Source organism: Hermetia illucens, chromosome 2 (assembly GCF_905115235.1).
Source record: "Hermetia illucens chromosome 2, iHerIll2.2.curated.20191125, whole genome shotgun sequence".
Classification (NCBI taxonomy): Eukaryota; Metazoa; Arthropoda; class Insecta; order Diptera; family Stratiomyidae; genus Hermetia; species Hermetia illucens.
The window spans coordinates 178,539,318-178,559,432 of record NC_051850.1 but is presented as its reverse complement, the minus strand read 5'-3'; the positions used below and the strand labels follow the sequence as shown (position 1 = coordinate 178,559,432).

Here is a 20,115-nt window from a genome sequence, read left to right as displayed (position 1 = left end):
GCAGCATGAAACTACGCGAAAGAGGGAGGGAACTGGTTGACTACATAGATTGAAATGTAGATGGCGTGGTTGAGAAATTTCCTGGGATTCCCCGGGTTGTATAGTGGGCGGTCAGTGCGTTATGGTTTTGTGTGAGATCGAAGTTTTTTTGAAAACGGTTCATTGTCAGTCTGTCTATCTGTCACACTCATATTTATCGAATATGACTGCTTGGATTGTACCGCAATTGGGGGAGAACATGAGCGCTATGAAATTTCACGCTTCAGAGAAAACGCAGTTTAAATGGATGTATCGGATGAAAAGTCGCAGTTAAATGTGTATGTACACTTTTGTTTAGTTCCGCGAGATCGCGGTAAGCAAACGATGTGAGGTAGGCCACACCGCCCAGCCTACAATGACTCCCGATGGAAACCGAATGGTTGGCTGTTGCCTCTGCTGGCAGTGATTACGATATGTTCCATAGTGTGGTTCCTCGCCCTAAGAACGAGCGAAAGAATGACTAAAAATGTCTTATTGTTGTTTGGACGTAAAAAATGTTGCATTAGTGTATATTGATGTGTGGATCGCAAATAAAAAATTCAAGAAAGGGAAATGTCACGAAAGATTTCAACAAAGAACTTGCCTTACACCAAGGGGTACAAACTGATTTGTACTCATCGTTCCATTTAGTGCGAATGTTACGAACAGAAAGCCAGGTATCTGAGTAAGTGGAGAGAGGGAGAAGAGCGATGCCAGCTACCCTGGCTCGTTTAACCGCCTCATTTGCCTTTCATTATAAAAATCACACATTAGAAAATAAGGACATTTTTAAGTCGACCTTTCCTCATTTCGTCATGCGCCTGTGCGGCCAAGGGAATGTGCTGGTGGGGGTCTTAAGGGCTTGGAGGGAACCTGTGATGATGGTAATTTTGTTGATCCTTGTGTGACCTGATAGCTTTATGACCTGTCAGAGAGTGAGAAGCTCGGTCGAAAAGACCGAAACTGCGAATGTCCTGGACAGGGAACACCGTGCATCCGGAATTCACAAAGTCAACCGAAGTATCGGTTGCCAAAATTGTACAACTTCCAATTTATGGGTTTCTTCCTTACAGCAGGAGGCAAGGTCGGTCCTGTCGTATGAAATTTCCTCCTCGTACCGATTTAAAACGGCGAAATTTTTTAAAGTGTTGGGGGTTCTATTAGTACGTTAGAGGCGGCATAGTTGTCTCTGAGGAGAGAGAGTGAGCGCAGGGCTGAAGGCTTTGGCATTCAGAATTACTCTTGTTGTCAGCAGGGTTTTCGTGAAAGGGGGAGGAGGTTCATCAGCTTGAGGGAAAACCACATGAGTTGAAGTCGGTTTGGTAGGGCCAAGACCTCGCCTTAGCGGGGTGGCTATGAGGGACTCTACCTTATTCTCAAGGTGTTTTGGCATAACGATTGTTGTGGAGACATGGTCCAGTATGGGTCTTACCACTCTTCTATATAGATCGATTATGAAGTGAGGAAGTTTAGATATCGCATTACCAGATAATGTCTGTTGGGAGCTTCATATCAGATATCACGTTCATCAAGAGGGCTTTACAGATGTCAATGGATAAGCCGAGCCATGCTTTTTATGGCTCCTTTCGATGGAGATGTTGAGGCAGGACAAATTTCGTGATAGACCGGTGCCTGCTGCAGGCCAAGCATTGTTGGAGACTCTCAACTACATTCTTATGTTAGCGTTACAATTTTTATTCCTCCTTTTTTACCCGGGTCGGCGGAGGTGACACCTTTTTCTTTGTTGACACAAAAACCGTCAGTTTATTCGCCCCAGTCTCATGTCAGACCGTCAGCTGTTTCTGCGGCCATTGAATGTAGCGGTGGAGGCGAAATCATGTTGGCATGTCTGCACAAAGATTTCCAGCTGTTTTTTCTTTCAAGAAAACCGAATCCATGTTTTTTGGGGTTTTTGAGTCTCACTAGAAAAGCGTCCAGGAACTATCCATCCTTTTTTTTTAAAAGAATCGATTCCTATGTTTTTTGACCAGGATTTTCCTCAGACTTCAAGAGACATTGATGCTTTTCAGATTTTGGCGATAGTCCAGCTGGGGGCGGCTTGGTCTGATTATCCTTCAGGTTAAAGTTGCATAATTCGGCAAGTCCTCACACAACCTCGTCGTGGTGGCCACTGCAAACCGTCTTCGGACTAAGAGTGTGGTGGGCCGGGCTGGGAGGACTGGGGGAACTGACGAGGATTTGCTTGTCTGCTGGTCATGTGTTAGGGGCAAGTAAATCTGGCGGGGGGATAGACCGAAGCAACAGCCCGGGGATCGTCCTCTCTACATTGGAGAAGGTGCTAATAGGACCCTAAGCCAAGGTGGAGCAGCATAAGCCAAGGGCTGCGTAGCCAATGGGGAGCTTAGTCTTTAGTATGCGAACTCTGAACAGCTTGGGTACCTTCAGTTTCAAATAAGACCCTTATCCTGGTGGCCGAGCTAGCAAGGGTGGGCATCCTTCCCGGACTATTCGTGGGATCAAGACATGGACTCAATTTTAAAAATAAAAAAACCGGCGATAGAAGAAGAGGGCGCGATCCCAGGCGCATCATTGGAGGAGGAGCTGCTTGCATCCAGCCAGGAGACAGTAGCCGTCAAGAGTAATACAATTGGTGCCAGCCTTTGCACCGCTGTGCTGAAACCAACCGCAGGGACCTCCTTGAGCGAGGTGGCAGACGGACTAGTAGTTTCCAGCCTAGAATCCACTGTTGTCAAACTGGGTGTAGTGGATGCCAGACATAGTACTCTTAACCCGAAAGCTTTGACGTCGGGGGATCCCTCAAAAGTGAAAACCGACAAGAACGTCGGTCGCCGGAAACTGATTATGAAGCGAAGGTCCGCTGATGTCCTGCTCAAGAGCCAGTTGCAGAAGGCCATGTATATTCTCAGTAAAATTGCTAAGAATAAGGAGGCGAGCGGGATGAAAAAGATCTCGCTAAATACCAGGCGATTGTTGAGGAATACAACAGCCAGCACCTAGCTGATGAGCAGAAGATGAAGCCCATCGCTCTGAAACACAATCGATCTCAAGACGAGGTCAAGCAAGATCACAAGCGGAGCAGAGTGGACAAGAGCTCAGACGCTAAGCAACATCTGAAGAAAAGTACGCAGCAACAATCAGCCGACGGGCCACGAACTGCGAAATCCTTCAGCGACGTGGCCAGGAGCCACTTACACGTGGCGCTGGCACTCATCCCTTGCTTTGATTCCTCTCAGGTGGTCCATGGATTCCAGGAGACCGGTCGCTCGCATCTGGTTGCCGAAGATCCGCATGGATAAAAGGACAAGCTCGTCGAATCCCTGCGCCTTCAAAACCCTAGGATTCCCATGGACGACTGGGTTGTTATCAAGGAAGAGGAATCCCAAATAAACAGCCAACCTTTTCTACTCCGTATAAAGTTCGACTATAAAGTGCGGTTTGGAATCAGGAACGCAAAGGTAAAAGTGTTTCGCTCTGCAAAACCGGAGGACGACTTAGATCCAATTGACGCCGCCAACGAGCTGTTGGAGGAGATGACGATCGACGGTCCGACAGGGACTGACGAAACCCCCTCCCAAGCAGATCATGCTGAGGGTAAGGCAAATAAATCTGCAGCACTCGAAGTGCGCCTCGGCTAATCTGCTTGTCTTCCTTCTAGAGGCATCGACATCGCACTAATACAAGAGGCGTTGTATTAATTTATTCCACAACACAGGAGACGCTGATCAGGACAGATTTAGGGCATGTATTCTCGCGAGGAAGAGTTTGCACGGTTTTCAGTGTCCGGAACTGAGTTCCAGCGACCTAGTCGTGGTCAAGCTGGAGTAGGCGGGGGCAAAGAACGTGTATATTTCCTCGGCTTACATGGTTCACGCCAGATCAGCTCCGCCAGAGGAATTACAACATCAGCCGAGCACCATAGCAACAAAGAAAGCCAACCTGTTGATAGGCTGCGACGTCAATGCAAGGCATTCGCTTTGGGACAGCTTGGAAATCAACGAGAAAGGTGAGTCATTCTTTGATTTTATTATTAATTCAGCCCTATCGGTGAGTAACAGGAGCAGTACACTAACTTTCTATTTCCCCAGCTTGGAGAACTCTGACGGTGAACTGATATCACCCTAATAATCGCCAATGGAATTCTTAGGGTCTGACCAGAGATCCTTCTCGGATCACAGTTGGATACTTTTCAGTCTAGATCTCACCACAGAGTTCTCCAAATCCTTCAGAGACCCTAAGGGGATGGACTGGAGAAAGTTTGGTCAAGTAATTAAGAACAAACTCTCCGGTGTGCAAATTGGTAAGATTGGCACGATAGACGAACTGGAGTCAAAGGTTGGGGCTCTGGAAATGGCATTCGATACCGCTTTTAAAGTCTCGTGCCCTACTAAGTACTGCAAAAAGACACTGCCACCGTGGTAGAATGAAGATCTCTCCAGTCTCAGGAAGCTGACCAGGGAAATCTTCAATATCTACATCAGGCATAAATACTGTCAGCCATACAAGGACTGCCTGAAGAAGTACAAGTCGGCCATTAGGACCGGCAAGAGGCGGTTTTGGTTGTCAGAACATCGAAAGCACTAGTAAATCCGCGAGACTCAGTAAGATTCTGTCCAAAGCACCTATATTATATTATTTGTTAAGGGAAAGTCGCACCGCGTCCTTGAAGAACTATTGTGCCCCTTTTACTGGTTATAGTGTACCCGTTGATCATAGTATCTCAAGCAGGCCAGTAACCGTTAGGAACTTTAGTATGTTCCCCACTCCCAGAAGTTTCAGCTTTGCATCTGGTATTAAGTGTTCTCCCAGATGTATCGACCTACTTTGCACAAGTGCTGGACACTGTCCCAGGACGTGCATAGAGGTTTCGTCCTCCTCCTCACAGAACCTGCAGGCAGTGTCCGTAGATATCCCTAGCTTCCCTAGGTGGTAGTTCAGCCGACAATGACCAGTGAGAATTCCCACTATGATTCGGAGGTTCTTTTTGGTGAGGTTTAAGCAATCCTTTGTGCGCATGGGTTCGTATCCCCCAATAAGCACCCTGGACTGCTCCATCCCTGATAGGCCCGCCCAATATAGTTCCCTCAGCCGTTTTTCTTCGTTTCTTAGATTCATAGCCATGAAACCGTTTCCGATGCCACAGAAGGGTTCTGGCCCGTATAAAGGCATCCCTGCTCCCTTCTTAGCTAGTTCATCCGCTGCCTCATTGCCTTCCAGCCCAGCATGGCCTGGAACCCAAAGTATCCAGACCTTGTTGGACGAGCCGAGTGTATTCAGTCTCTCAAGGCATTCCCATACCAGTTTAGAGTTCACCTGGTTGGACCTAAGTGCCTTGATCGCTGCTTGGCTATCGGTGAGAATAGCTATGTTCTGCCCCCTGTAGTTCCTTTGCAGATTAAAGGAGGCACATTTGTCTATGGCGTAAATTTCCGCCTGGAATATGCTAGTGTACCTGCCCATTGGCTCAAAGTACATTTTCCTTGGACCAATGACACCGGCACCCGCTCCCTCTGCTGTGAGGGATCCGTCAGTGTACCAAGTAATCAGTTGCTGGTTTAAGCCGTATGTCGCAGCCACGCTTTCCCAGTTTGTCTTGTTACTCCAACGTGTTTCAAACTTCTTATCGAAGTGAAACCTCGTTGTCATGTTGTCCCTCGGTATCAGTAATTCGGGATACCGCCTAGAAAGGATATCAATCTTCCTTCGATTTAGGCAGCTCCCCGCCTCACTCATGCTACCGGCCATCCTGAATATTGATCTCCTTGCCTGCATCTGTATGTGCAGAGCAAAGCACCTAAGAGCCCAACCTTTTTTATATAGTCGAAAGACTCCTGGACGGAATTTTCTAGTGAAACCTTGGAGCTGTTGGTTCAAACGCACTTTCCCACCACCGAGGAGAACAGTGAGTCAGAAGCTTGCTGCGTGCAAACGCATTCAAGATTACGGCGTTTTGCACGGGGCACTGGCCCATAGGAGACAATGCCGCCTGGCTCGGCATATCCTACAATTCGCATTACCGAAGCTGCGGAGAAGAAAGGGAAACCCTCATGCACTTTCTCTGCGATTGCCCAGCTCCAGCTAGAGTCAGTCTACGAATACTGGGTAAACCATTTTTTGAGGACCTCAAAGAAATTTCTGGTTGCAGGGTGGGATAGCTGCTTTCCTTTGTGAATGTTTAGGGCTGGTTCTGAAGATCCGAGCTGACTAGACTCTGCCTCCCTGCTCTCTTAATAGCAGTTACGATCTTTGGAGTTTGTGGCAAGCGGCGCACCATAGCGCTAATTGGGCTTTTCGGAGCGGCTTCTGATACCAACCTACCTACCTACCCAGCTAGGACCCTCCCTCAGTATATTCTCAGACAGTGCTTATATGACTGCCTGTGTTTGTGCTTGTAGCAGATGTCGAATACCTTCATAGTGATTGTCCTTAGATTAGACAGGTTTCCATTCCACCATAGGGGCCATAGGTCTGATTTATTTTTGGGGTTGACGAATACTTATAACCTGGGAAGTTGCCCCTTTTCCAGTCAGAATTTCTTCTTAGGTAAAAAATACTACGAGTAGCAAAGACAGTTTTACGGTTTCTCATCAGGGCAGTCTCAGCTCTGCCATGGGAGTAGCGTAATCGAAGTTGCTCGCAGATGTTAAATGCTCCTTTATATAATTCGCAGAACACGACTTGTTGAAATACAATCGTGTAAACGATTCATAAGTTTAATAATCAGAACGCACCATAAAGTGACGGTTGAATTATTTTCGAAATTCGAATGACACTTCACTTTGGCACTTTCGATCTTTTCATTACAATTGAGTTAGTCTTTGTTTGAATTTCATTCGGACAACATCAATAAATTCATACATTCAGCATAACACTCTGTGTCGAGAAATGGGCAAGGGTTCTCGACGCATCGACGGCGTCAGGATGTAAGTAAGTTAGTCCGAACACAACGAACAAAACAAATACGTGTCTGCACGCTAAATGTTGGTACCCTAACTGGAAAGATCGAGGAGCTCGCAAGAGCCTTTCGGAAAAGGCGCATTGATATCTGCGCTCTGCAAGAAACCCGATGGTCTGGTGCCAAAAGCTGCGACATTGAACGCGAAAGCGGTAAAAATGGCTACATACTTCTCTATTTTGGTAACCCACACACTCAATATGGTGTTGGCATTGCCATCTCAGAGGGTTTCCGTGATGCCATTAAAGAAGTCGAACGATTTGATGATCGGCTGATGAAGCTCACCATTATATCAGCTGATCGCACTATTCACTTCTTCACCGCGTATGCACCACAGACAGGTCGACCTGATGCCGAGAAAGATGCCTTCTGGCAACTTCTCGATGAAAAGACTTGTCACGTGCCTGCTGACGATTACATAATCATTGCCGGCGACCTTAATGGTCATGTGGGTGAAAAGGCAGACGGTAACAGGTGCCATGGGGGAAAGGGGTTCGGAGCGTGCAATGAGGGTGGCGAGCGTATAATCGATTTTGCGGACACCCATGACCTCGTACTTATGAATACATGGTTCATCAAACGATTGTCTCGTCTTCCTACATTTTATAGTCGGATCAATAAAACGCAAATCGACTATATTCTCATAAGACGCCAACATTTTGCCACTGTCACTGATTGCAAAGTCGTTCCCTATGAGACCATCGCACCTCAACATCGGCCGTTGAATGCCATCCTGTGAATTAAGCCACAGATAAAACAGCGTGAGGAACACACTGGCCCGCCGCTCATTAAATGGTGGCGACTGCGATTGCCGACCATTACGAATGTGGAAGAATCATGGAACCATATGAAAGACACGATCCACAAAGCCGCCTCTGCAACCCTCGGGGTCACCAAGCCGGGTAAGCAGTACATCAACTTGGCTTTGGAATGATGATGTTGGAATGAAGGTCCGTGAAAAGAAACGCCTCTACCACAAATTTCTCGACGATAAAACGCTAACCAATTGGCAAATTTATAAGAAAGCCAACCGGGAAGCAAAGAAAATAGTCGCTGTCACCCGAGCGGACTATTACAAAAATCTTTACGATAAACTGGATGCTCGGGATGGTGAGAGAGATCTGTATCGACTTGCTGAAACGAATGCAAACAGGATATCGAACAATTCTGTTGCATTAATGACTAGAGCGGTACTTTGCTGACCAACCGTCGAGCCGCAACGGATAGATGAGACTACTTCGAGAAGATTTCAACTGAAGAATTTGCTCATCCTCCACTTCCACAATTATTGCCGACATTTGGACCAGTTCCACCTGTCAACGCAACTGCCCACGTACTCGAGGAGGGTGATCAGACCCGAGTCTGCAAGGATTCATCTGAAGTGGCTCTGCCACGAAGCCTCACCGGAGGTTATCTGCTACCATGGGAACTGGGATGACCCTCTGAGAGCATATGCTCCAGAAGAATTTCTGGAGGATGTGTTCTCGGCCCGGTTATTTGCGGTTGGCCCCCTAGTGGGAGTTTCATGGTGGTTGTGGTTATGCCTACATCGCGGGCAGAGCTCCTCGGAGCTCGAGCATGGAGTTGCGCTGTACAACTCGGGTGCCGTACACCTTAGTTGCGGCAGAGGTGTTAGATAGGCCTCGCATCCACTGGTATGAATGCTGAGCCTGCACTCAGTATAAACCAGGACCGCTGTGCTTGCATGGCGGTGCTCTGATTGTGGTCCCAAAATCAATCCGTGTCCGAAGAGGACCGTGGGATTAAGCCTTCATGGCAGGTACTCACGTTAAACCCCCCCAGGACTTTCATGTCAATGCAACTGAAGTCGAGGAGGCAATAAAACGAATGAAATCGGGGAAAACCACAGGACTTGATGACATCGCATCTGAGCTCTGAAAAGCGAAGAGCTTGGACCCAACACTGTGGCTCAGTGAATTCTCTAATCGGGTTTTTTAGGAAGGAAGAACACCATCTGACTGGCAAGAAAGTACCACTGTTCCAATATGGAAAAAGAAATGTAGTCCAGCAGAATGTTCAAATTACCGTCCGAACCAGTTACTATTCGATACCATGAAGGTTTTTGATCGCATTCTTGAGAACCGTATTCTCGAATTCGTTGAAATAACCGTGAATCAAACCGACCGATCCTCATGAAACAGGCACAATCACTGTCAGCGGCAGTGATCTACCCAGAACCTCGAGTCAACGTTATCAGCCAATGGAGAACACCAACAACATTATGAAATTGCTTCACGCATTAATGCAACCTGGATGAAGTGGCATTCCACAACTGGTGTTCTTTGTGATCGACGTATCAACGAACATCTCAAATCGAAAATTTACCGCAATGTCGTCCGTCCTGTCGCTTTCTATGGTTCTGAGTGTTTGCCGACTAGAAAAGACAATAAACGGCGTCTTGCGGTAATGGAGACGAAAATTTAACGTTGGACTAGTGGCGTGACACGTTTTGATCACATGCGAAATGAGAATATCCGCGATCGATATGGATTGTCTTCGATGGTCACTTACCAAGATTGGCCTTAACATTGAAGTCGATGGTAAACGACCAAAAGGCAGGCCGAAACAACGGTGATTTGATACGCTGGATGGCATTTGATAGGGCGAAATGGTGAGGCCGATCACGACGAGCCGACCCCCCTTGTGAACGGGACAAAGGCTGAAGAAAAAGAAGACCAGCAAGGAATATTGCGGATGACTGCGTGGAGACGACAGGTTGCTCAAAGGAAGACGCGATTGTGGATGGGATGGGATGGGATGGGATTGGGAATGGAAATTTGCTGGTCGTGAAGGGGAGTCACTACCAAAATGGCCAGCTATTTGTTTGGAGCGGAATGTGGAATTTATGTCTGTGGTTTTTGTGGTTGTAGTTTCAGCAGTACTATTTTAGCGGACATTGTTAGGGGAAACCTTACAGAGGAAGGACAGAAGGGCCAAACGTTTCTCCATTGAGGCGGATAGGGTATTGTATGTAGGAAGAAACTGAGTTAGCTGGTTAGTTGGAAGACGGCTTGGACTTCTAAGTTTAGGTCAAAAGTTGTCTGGGGACGAGTAGCCTTTCTTGCGATGGCCGCGTAGGATGGAGGGTGTGACTCACATTTGGAAGTAGAGTCAGTGGGCTTGGGCTGTGGAGTTGGATTGGTGAGGGGAATGGTGTTTGGTTTTGAAGGGAAAGTGGATTGAGTTTAACGGACTCGAGCCTGAACGAACATCGGGAAGTTGGGGTAACTCACCGGATGTGTATTTGAGCCGTATCTGATGCAGGTGGAGCTATCCTCCTGTTTTTTGGAGCATTGACGAAGACCGTGAGGGGTGTTGCACTTCACACAATGATAGGGTAGGTTGCAGTTGGAAGCAGCATGTCCAATTCGATTGTGGCACTTTGTTATTTCGTGGAATTTCCCCGCTTCGAATTTCACCATTCAATGAAACATCGCACTGGAACTTTTCCTGACCTGCCCTGTTAATTTCCGTGTCGACTGGAGGTTGTTGTTGGGAATATGAAGTATTTTGAATGATTGACGGAGTAGACGGGATCAAATTGGCTAAAGGAAATATCTTAGTTGGTTGATTGAGTGTAGATTGATTGTGTTAATTGAGAACGGAATTGGAACTATTGGATTTTCATTGTTCATTGCAGTATCTTGAGAATTAGTAATTCGCCGTTCTTCTTGATTCTCACCGGCACTAATTGTCAATATTGAGTAGTTCGCAATAATTTGAGCACGAGGGTGTCGTTCTTGGTGGTTCTCATCGACACGATTGGTGTTAGCTTCAGCAGAGATGTTCCAAAGAGACCTGAGCTGTTCATATTTGCTCGTCATCTTCTTTAGAGCTCTATTGAGGTCGTGGACTTGTCTCTCCAACATGATGACTTCATTTTTATCCTCCGTGGAATCGCGAGTCGGCGGGCAGGGTGGAAGGAGAATGAGGTGGTTTTAGTGAGTAGGAGTTTCACATAACTGCATAGCAGTATCTAGCAGTAGGTTTTAAACCTTTCCAACCTCCAAACGATGAAAAAAAGTCCCACGGACTGTAAATTGATTTTAATAAGATTTTGTTTTGAAGCAAAAACCTTAAAAAGGTGGAGCGAAAAAGGACGAAAAGCCGGTAAGCCTTCGCAGAAATCACAAAACATATTGATATATATTTTTTTATTTATTTTTCTCGATTTTTTGTATTACAAGGTATATCGCTTTCTATTCGACATTTATTCTTACGAATGGATTTCGTCTTACACATTTCCATATTAACAAAACCACAAAATATTTTATTTTATTTAAATATCAAAATTAAACATAAATTGCGTCCAAAATATTTTTCTTTCCTGTAAAATACAATTCATGCATATCAAGATTCGTTAAACGTATTTCTATCCATACAAATTATATAGTTGTAATTAGAATGTACAGTGACATGATAAAGTACTGGAACAGAACAAGAAAAAGATAATGTACACGAAAATTCCATTAATTTCTGTTTATTGACACGATTTTTTTTTGTAGCTATGGTGGACAAGTCAAGATTTAGATACCTTAATGCTAAACAGAAGAATAAAATAAAAATTATGATGCCGGATTAGCATTCGTGCATGCCGAACCCGTGATTCAAGGACCACATGTATATATATATTTTAGTATACAAAAGTATCTTATCGAGTAGTGTACAAATAAACTACAATTTCTGTGTGACTGAGAAATAAGGGGGTTGGGTAACAACTAAGGGTAGAATTTAAAGGGCATACCCCGAATAGTAAGGATCATTTGTTGTGGTTTTCAAGTTTTCAAAGACTTAACTATTTGGCACTTTGTAAAAATGTATCTTTTGATATTTTTCAGTAATTTATCGTAATTTGTTCCAATAACTGGAAAATAGGGTCAAGTAAAGCTAAACTTGAATAGATAAACAAAGTCAGCTTGAATAGCTGTAATAATTTAATTTATATATTTTATTAGATCAAATATAGTTTAAATGCTCAAATAAATCAGAAATTTGTCAAAAATTCCGCAAATCAACGGAGAATATGGTCAAGGAGAGCAACAAAACCTTGTACGGTTGTGAAAGCCAGGATAAGGTCTCAGTAAATGAAACATGGAAAGGACTTGCTGGAAAATAAGATTATATCTAATTTCGAATTGATTAATATTTTCGGTATCTACTTTCGAGTAAGGGAGTAGTTTTAGATAATTCGTTTTCGTTAGGTAGTTCTCTTGTTGAGTAAAATGTTGTGAGGAGGAGCTAATTCTGCGGTATTTGGGCGTCTGTTTTTCTGTAGTTCTCGTAATTGCGCTTCTATTTCGATCGAATTACGTCTTCTAGTTTCTTTGGTAATTTAAGTAAGTGGGCAGACATTGGAAAATTGCGAAAAGTCTTGAGAGTAATGGATAGGTATAAAATTTTGCTGCTATAAATGCCTAAACTACGTCAGTGGCCATTTTTCATTTTTTAATTTATGGTACCTCCTAAGTGTGTCAATTTTTTGATTAATAATTTCCAATAAGGTGACTATCTACTTTGATTTTAACCTACAAGAGTCAGTTAATTATGTGTCCTGTTTCCAGCTTTAAGGTAGGCCTACATATTCAGTTTCTGAGCAATTAGCACTCCTACATGCCTTTCTAAGTCCCTAAACCATTCCGTAGTCCGTACACATGGCTTGGGTTTGGTTATTCTGTTTCTGCTTCTCCTTGTTATTGGCCATATTCAACTCGACCAGGGTATCAATGCTATTCAAGCTAACCCCCTGAAGGATTTTTTGCGCAGCTAAAGAAGTAAAATTAAAGCTTAAGTCCGTTAGGCTTGGAAAGTTGTACAGTTCATCTGTGTTCTCCTTGGAGAGGCTGAGCCTTCGATCCAAGGTCTCCTTCTCTACAGATTTCTCACAAATTGACTTTTGATGTTGCTCACAGTTTTTGATGGCCAAGTTGGGTTCGCTACCAACCGCAATTATGTTTTTCTGAAGGATATGCGCCAGTGAATCGGTGTTGATAGCAGGATTTGAAGTGAGCAGACAGCCCTTCTGGCTACTGGTGAGGTTTCCGGAAGATTCATAGCGAAGGTTCTTCAAGTCACAATGCGAATTGAGTTTGTTCTGGGATCCGATTGTATTCTTTTCGTAGTATCGTAGGTTCCCCACTGATCCTGCGATTTCAAAGTCCTGCTTGGCAACAGGATTTGTTTCAGTGGGACTCGTTGGATCTGATTCGTTTTTCAAAACGTTTTTGTATACAATATTATTCGGTCCTTTATTGTTGTTGCTGCCGTTGGGAGAGATGTGCAAGGATAGCTTCCGGCTGTTGTTCATTGTTGCATCGTTGTTGATGTTCTTCGTGAACTTGGTTGTCTCCAGAACATCGGTGGAAGACATGATGTCATTATGTTCGGGGGAAGTTTCACTAATGAATGAAATGGAATCGCAGGTTTCAGAGTTGGCATCATTTTCACTGATGGAACTGTCCTTTTTAGCCACTCCGTTTGTATGAAGTGGGGAGAAATGTTGTTGACGAGAGACAGACGTAGGTTTCTTGATAAGTTCTCCCTTTTCATTGGTTGTTGTTTCGTTGTTGATTATGAAAACATTTGAGTTCTCCGCCAACTTTCCATTTTCTAGGGTTATCACACTGCGGACCGGAGAGTTTTGCACGAATATCTTTGTACTGGGGATGTTGCTTTGATTGCTCCCATTGGATGTAGTCACCTGAAGTGTGATGGAGCTGTTTGAGTTGGAGTTGGGAATACCGCTGGGTGGCTTGCTGGTCACATGTGGCATGTCCTCGAACTGTTTGGTTCCCGATGATGTTCCCGACGTTTTGGTTTTCCCATAGTCAACGGAGGACTGTCTTAGGGTTTGGTATTTGGCAGAGTTTCTGGGTGATCCTCCGTTTACAATGAGCACAGAACGGGACGGTGATTGTTGCACTGTGTTGGACGAAGCCTGTGATTCAAGACTAGAATGACCACTAGTTCGGCTGTATGACATTTTTCCAGTTGATTCTAAACTAGACGGACCAGATGTGGTTATCATCGAAGCTTTGCCACTTTCCAAACTGGATGGCCCACTTTGTGCACTCCGGTAATTGACTTTGTTGTCCATTATACTGGTAGTTTCCAGTTGCTTTTGTTTTGCTTTAATGCGGTTCTGCTCTTCGAAGAAATGCTTCCCCAAAATCGAGGGTTTCGGTGTGTGCGATGTGACTCTCAGAGACTGTGAATTTTGCTGATGATGGGCGGGTGAAGTGTTCTGATTTTGGGTAACATTTGTTGAAGTGGCTGGAATCGATTGGGTTGATCGTGGTAAGCTACTACTGCAATAGGCCGGGGATCTTCGACGAATCGGTGAACAGTCTCGTGATGATATCACAAAAGTCGATTCACTAGACATATGACGTCGATGTCTCCGCGGCAGGGTGGATGATCGCTGGCTGTACTCCGAGCCATCGTAGAATGTTGAATTCGAAAGCGTATGTACTACAGGTATTTCCTGCTGCAAAAGAGAGGTGTGTTATTCGTACTGTATGACTGAAGTTGAGTGAACAGCAACCGAGCTAAAGGAGCTGTTCCTTTTTCTAATATTCTGAGAATACTTACGTGATCATTTGTTTGTGTTCCAACACTATGTAAGTGAACAGCACGGGAATTAAACCATTCGGCTGGTGGAAATTGGGCGGAAAATGTTTCAATTTGTCTTTGTTTTGATCGTCCGCTGCGCCGAAATAGACGTGACAAGAGAGATCCTTTCTCTACAGTAACAAAAAGATACAATTTAGTATATTTTAAGGAACATATTAAGTTGATTATGTTGTAGTTACTCTTACTAGGTGATGACGAATCTGTACTTTGATATTCTGAACTACTGCTGTCCGTCGCTAATGTTTGTGCATAATTTTTGGAAAGACTCCTCGTCGATGCACATCGTTGTAATCGTTTCGATGAGCCAAATAATCGTAGGCTATGCCTTCGTTCCAAACTTCGAGGTGTCGGGAATGAAGCACTACGCCGTTTAGATGTTCTCGGATAAAGAATTTTATCGTTTGGATTGCCTGTGGAAGGGAAAAAGGATTGATTTATCCATTGTTCATAACGTCATTCCAATATTTTTTGAAAGCGATATTTTGAGCTGTGCTCGTAGCCTCGTGGTCATAAACTAATGCACACCAGAGCAAATATGTGATCGCGAAAGCTCGAACATATGCAATGCTTTTCTTCCACCACACAAATTCAAGCAATGTCCTAGTCAGGCAAAACCACATTTAACAAAATATCTGTGGCTCGCCGATATTTCCCAAGCGGGAGTTTCATCCTTTGTTATGCGATATTCATATATGGATAAAAAGCATGATCTAAGAGGATAGGAAACCCTTGCTTTTGACTAAAATACCGAATGGGTTAATCTGCTATCGTTAGGCAACTGCCTTTGTGATTGGACATACAGCGACATTTATTTGTTGCTTAAAAACGATGAAACGGGAATCCTAATAAAGTTTCTAACGAGGCACTGGTCCTTGAACTAGTATTTGAAGGAAATTTAGGTTGTTGGTTTCGCCATCTCAACCAATGAAAGGACGAGCATTCATTTTTCTGCAATTATCCGACGCCTTCTGGTTGGAGATACTTTGATGCGATCTTTTTAACGAACAATCTGCGTACTATTCCCTTTCAGGACATGTCCTTAGATTCGGAAAAACTTGCGAGTGGCGTAAATGGAAAATAGGTTTAGAATGACCTAAATGCTAGGGAATGTGGCTCTACCACCTCTATTTCCTAGCCTTATCTAAAATTAACAATAACTTTGCGTGGGTTATATCTGAAGAGCGAGGTAAGGAGAGTTCACTCTACAGAAACTAAAACAATAAGTCTGGAGCTGGAACGTTTTTCGAGATCTTTAAATGAAAAAAGGATACGGCGTTGTGAGATATGGTTGTGCGTTCAAGTTGTGGATGTCCACGATGTCCCCTTTACGCGACGTAGGACTATAAACACTAGCTATCTGGTAAAAACGCTGGCAGAGAATCTGCACTTAAGGAGGTCGTCACAAGGCTTGATGCTGCGTTCATTCCTGAGAAATGCGAATGCAAAGGTTTAAGCGTACGGATTATAAAGTCCTGGCTGGAAAGGACTATGCTATTCTTAATGGAAAGAAGTGTGATTATGAATCGGAACACTGCTAAAGTTGGTGGAAGGATGCATTCACGTGAAAGGGATAATTTTGACCAATTATAACTTTGCCTATAATAGTAACATTTCCACTAAACTTTTCACTATTGTGCTCTATGTGATGATTAATGTTACTGCAAATGTTTATACTGCAAGGAAAATCTTAAGGGGGGGGGGGGGGGGGAGGTTCCAGTAAATTTCGAAAGTATTTTAATATTATATAGATTTCGGATGAACAATAGCTTGAGACCCATATGCCATGCAGGGGCATCAGCCATATTTTTTAGGAATTCTCAGTGCGGTAGTTCCTGAGTCCATGATATAAGTGTTGACTTTTTTAACACCCAATCGTCCTCTTTTCAGCCAACGTCAACATTGGTTTGGAGATTCCAGATTTTACATTCTTCCGTGTTTCCTTCAGGAATATTGAATGCATGTGTCAGTGGAAACTCTGGTTGGAGATAACTTTTATACATCTGATTTTGCTGATGTTAAAGGGTTTCGGGATAAATCCACTCCATTTGTGTATGCTAATACATATACCAACCCTTATTGCTGTACGTCTGTAATAGGGCAGATTGGAGCGGCAGTTTTGGTTAAAGTTTCTACCATGCTTTCAATTGTGTGCACTGCCTGCCAAATTGTTATAAATAGGTAAGTAGGCAAAAGGCACCTCGAATCACTTGCCGTGGTTCTGGTGCTCTAAGGTGCCGGGAAGGAAGACGGGGCAGAAACCCCGTCGGGCGAACTAGAAATAAGCGGCCGAGGAGAAATTTCACTAGCTGGTACCGGGAAACGCTGTGCTCACTATGACTCGCTGGTCGCAGGGGAATTCTCCAAGGTTTATATAGGCGGTCAGACCCAGGCCTGCTTGGAGACTAATCTGAAGTGGCTTCGTCAAGAAACCTTACCAGGCGTATAGTGGTACCATGGAAACTAGGATACCCCTCTGAATTTACAGAAGAATTCCTGCTTTCGTCTTAAGAAGACCGTGGGTGAAGCGGGTTTCAACTAGGCTATTCTAGTTTCGGGTGACAGCAATAGTCGTGAACCTGGCTAGGAATTCAATGTCCTTCAGCCATCATAAAAGGGAGAAGAAAGGCTTGTGATGTAAATTGGCTGAGATCTCCACAAAACCAATACCTCACGATGGTGGTTCAGGGATGTTGACATTAGAAAGTGGGAGTGATTCCATTGCGTGTAGTTACTAGAACCCGCTGCAATCTACTCATAAAAAACAATCGAATTCAGGCTCTGGTTAATATTTTCTGGAAGTGAGGATGACCCTTTTGAAAAGCGATTGAGTTATCTGATGACGGTGATGACTTAGAAATGACTACGATTATCTCCGTAAAAATTTTTCTTTCTGCAAAAGACGGCGTAAGGGCCTTCATACCGTGGCTGTTGAGACTTTCTTGAAGCGTCACTTGCTAACGAAATTTGCGAATACGTCCTCAGCTCTCGTAAAGAAACTCACGAGTGGCAGCATGGTTTGTTGATTCATGAGATTGACTATGCGTCCTACAGCGAATGCACTACTTCTGAAGCTTCTAGTAATGAATCACTATACAACCGTAAGTTCGCCAAGTAAACTAATTCAGCGGTGGTGAGAGCCAACTCTTCGCAATGGACTCTTTGGAGTTCTACCGACACTAGAGGTAGGATTTTTTATGAGCGTTCTGTGACAACGTTCCAGTGCCTCATTGGATTGAAGATTATGTGTCGTTATTCTGTGCCTTTTCGCTTGAAACGTCTCACCATAGGGTCAAAGCTCTTACTTTTACAGGACAATGAACTGGCAAGGTTCTCATTTATTCTTGGGCGACAAAAATTACGAACTCTAGGCCGCGTTTGAGAGAAGAATCCTCCGAAGAATATTTGACCCCCTACATGAGGATGGACGATTCCGTAGCCTACGTTTTATGCCTTTGGAGGTCCCAAATTGGTTTTATCTTGTCTGGAGCTGCGGGACGAATAAGGCTAGGAACATAGAGTCATTGAAAAATGCACTGTAAATGGTGCTAATGTTTAGATTCCAGGAAAGAAGCAACTAATTCAGGGCAGTATTCTTGATACAATTTCGAAGACTTAGTAACGAAAGAGTACCTCTGTTCCAGCAGTTATATGGCGGCCGGTATTGAGGGACCTATAGTCCTATAGATGTTTCAGAAGACTCCGGACTATGGAGTACTCATTTTCATCCGCAGAAGTGACTATTCTTCAGATTGCCTGTTGACAGGTGTTAGACCCGAATGATTTCAGCATTGTTCAGTCATCGCATGTTCAATTCCCGTAGTTATTTCAACCGATTTACTTATGTTACTGCTTTCTATCAAATAAGAAAAATATCCACTTACCACCACAAATAACATCCGCTAAGTTGGTTTGTATACATTGATGTGTTAAGTCACCATCACGTTCCGTTGATATTTCACCATAAAGCGAATGTAAGGCTTCTGAATTCGTCATCAGCATAGTTCGCGCTTCCTGAGTTTCAATATCCTCATCATATTCCTGATATATGCGATGCGATCTAGGTCTCGATCGACTTCGCCGTCTTCTGTAAAATCCGAAAATAATTCCATAGTTAACTAAGTTAGTCCTACCCCTTGGAATTTAGTACTTACTCTGGTGTCACTATAAAATATCCTTTTGATGTTTGATAAATTTTCTTTTCTTTCATCAATTGCGCTAATGTATCATAAATAACTTCCGTAACGGGGGTGGTCATATGTGGAAATCGTACACTTAATTGTGCTCTTATATTTTCTATGGTAGCTGATTGACCTTGCGCTGTTAAATCCATAATAACATCGCATAGTGCTTCCGGAAGTGGAGTGAATTGTCCTTGAACTGTCGGTGTTACGATGCAATCATCGATGTCGCCTGTAAGATAAATTAAAAAGGGTTTTATGAGTGAAGAGCTGGGATTGAATCGTTGAATATATTAAAGAATTCTATGAGTCCTTCTTAGGGAATATCGAATATCGACTGTTGCGAATTAAGGGAATCCAAGCTCTACCAAGCCTCAGAACACTATGGAAAACCTACATGCAGCTTTGAGACGAATCCCCCATCCCCATGCCAATTTAGAAGCTGGGTAACGAAACAATCGACTTAGGCCTAGACGGGGTACCAGTTGTTGCGCCGTTGATGATGTTAACAAAAAAAACGCCGTACTTCCCCGGATTTGCCGCGGAAGTTAGTTGTCGCTAAGCCACTCAGCCCATCTGCCTCTTGGCTCGTTTTGCCAGGAGAGTTGCCACTCATTTAGTGTATGATGCCTTTCTTCACGATCAACCACCTTCCTTGAATCCCCTCCCTTTAGATTGTAGATGGACTTGCCTTCCTCAGCAAAGAGGCCAACGGGGATCATTCTTATGATGACTATCACAGCCGGTTCTGGGACAGCGCGGAAGACAGACAATATCCGCAAAGTCCCCTATCTTTGTACCTGCACGATACGCTTACGATACACTTCCTCGCGAAGAAGGACCATCAACTCTAACCTCTAACATAGAACACCCGCAACGTTTGCCAGTAGCAAACTTAAGGTGACAGCTCTAGCCGCGGCCTTGTTTACTGCTGCTTTGATTTATTCGAAACCTTATCTTCGAGCCGAGTGTCGTAATATCATCTGCATAATAGACCAGGTGCGACTCTTCTAGAATGTCCAGTTTTAGCAGACTATCATAAGAACCTTTTCAGAAGTTCAGCGCTACGATGGGTGCTTGTGATGACGTAATCCCCATCTTCCTTTGGCCCTCCAGCGTCTCCTGTACCAATGAATAATCTCTCAGATAATCTTTCAATATCCGCAAGAGATAGCCAGACTCGTGGAATTATTTCGAGCCGAGATCAATGCAGGATGTCCCAGCTCAATCAACAGCATCCACAATCTACATGACAGCATCCATTGTGGATTTTCTTGTTCTAAAACCGAACCTTCCTGGGAATAGGTTTCTCGGCAAGACGTATCGTTTTCGAGT

At 44.1% G+C, this 20,115-nt stretch overlaps 1 protein-coding gene across 8 annotated transcripts in view; it reads right to left on the bottom strand.

The window, feature by feature from the left end:
- Positions 1 to 11,122: 11,122 nt before the first annotated feature.
- LOC119647592 (rho GTPase-activating protein gacF) overlaps positions 11,123 to 20,115 on the bottom strand; it is a 590,569-nt gene continuing 581,576 nt past the window's right edge. For 4 of the 8 annotated variants that reach the window (XM_038048607.1, XM_038048606.1, XM_038048608.1 and 1 more), the window contains 4 exons: positions 18,754 to 19,012; positions 18,484 to 18,686; positions 14,561 to 15,012; positions 11,123 to 14,456 (listed from right to left, as the gene is read on the bottom strand). In XM_038048607.1, coding sequence (XP_037904535.1) covers positions 12,600 to 14,456; positions 14,561 to 15,012; positions 18,484 to 18,686; positions 18,754 to 19,012 — 2,771 coding nt within the window. In that variant the 3' untranslated portion in view covers positions 11,123 to 12,599. The remainder of the gene's footprint in view (positions 14,457 to 14,560; positions 15,013 to 18,483; positions 18,687 to 18,753; positions 19,013 to 20,115) is intronic. The other 4 variants (XM_038048613.1, XM_038048611.1, XM_038048612.1 and 1 more) reach the window with 4 other exon arrangements.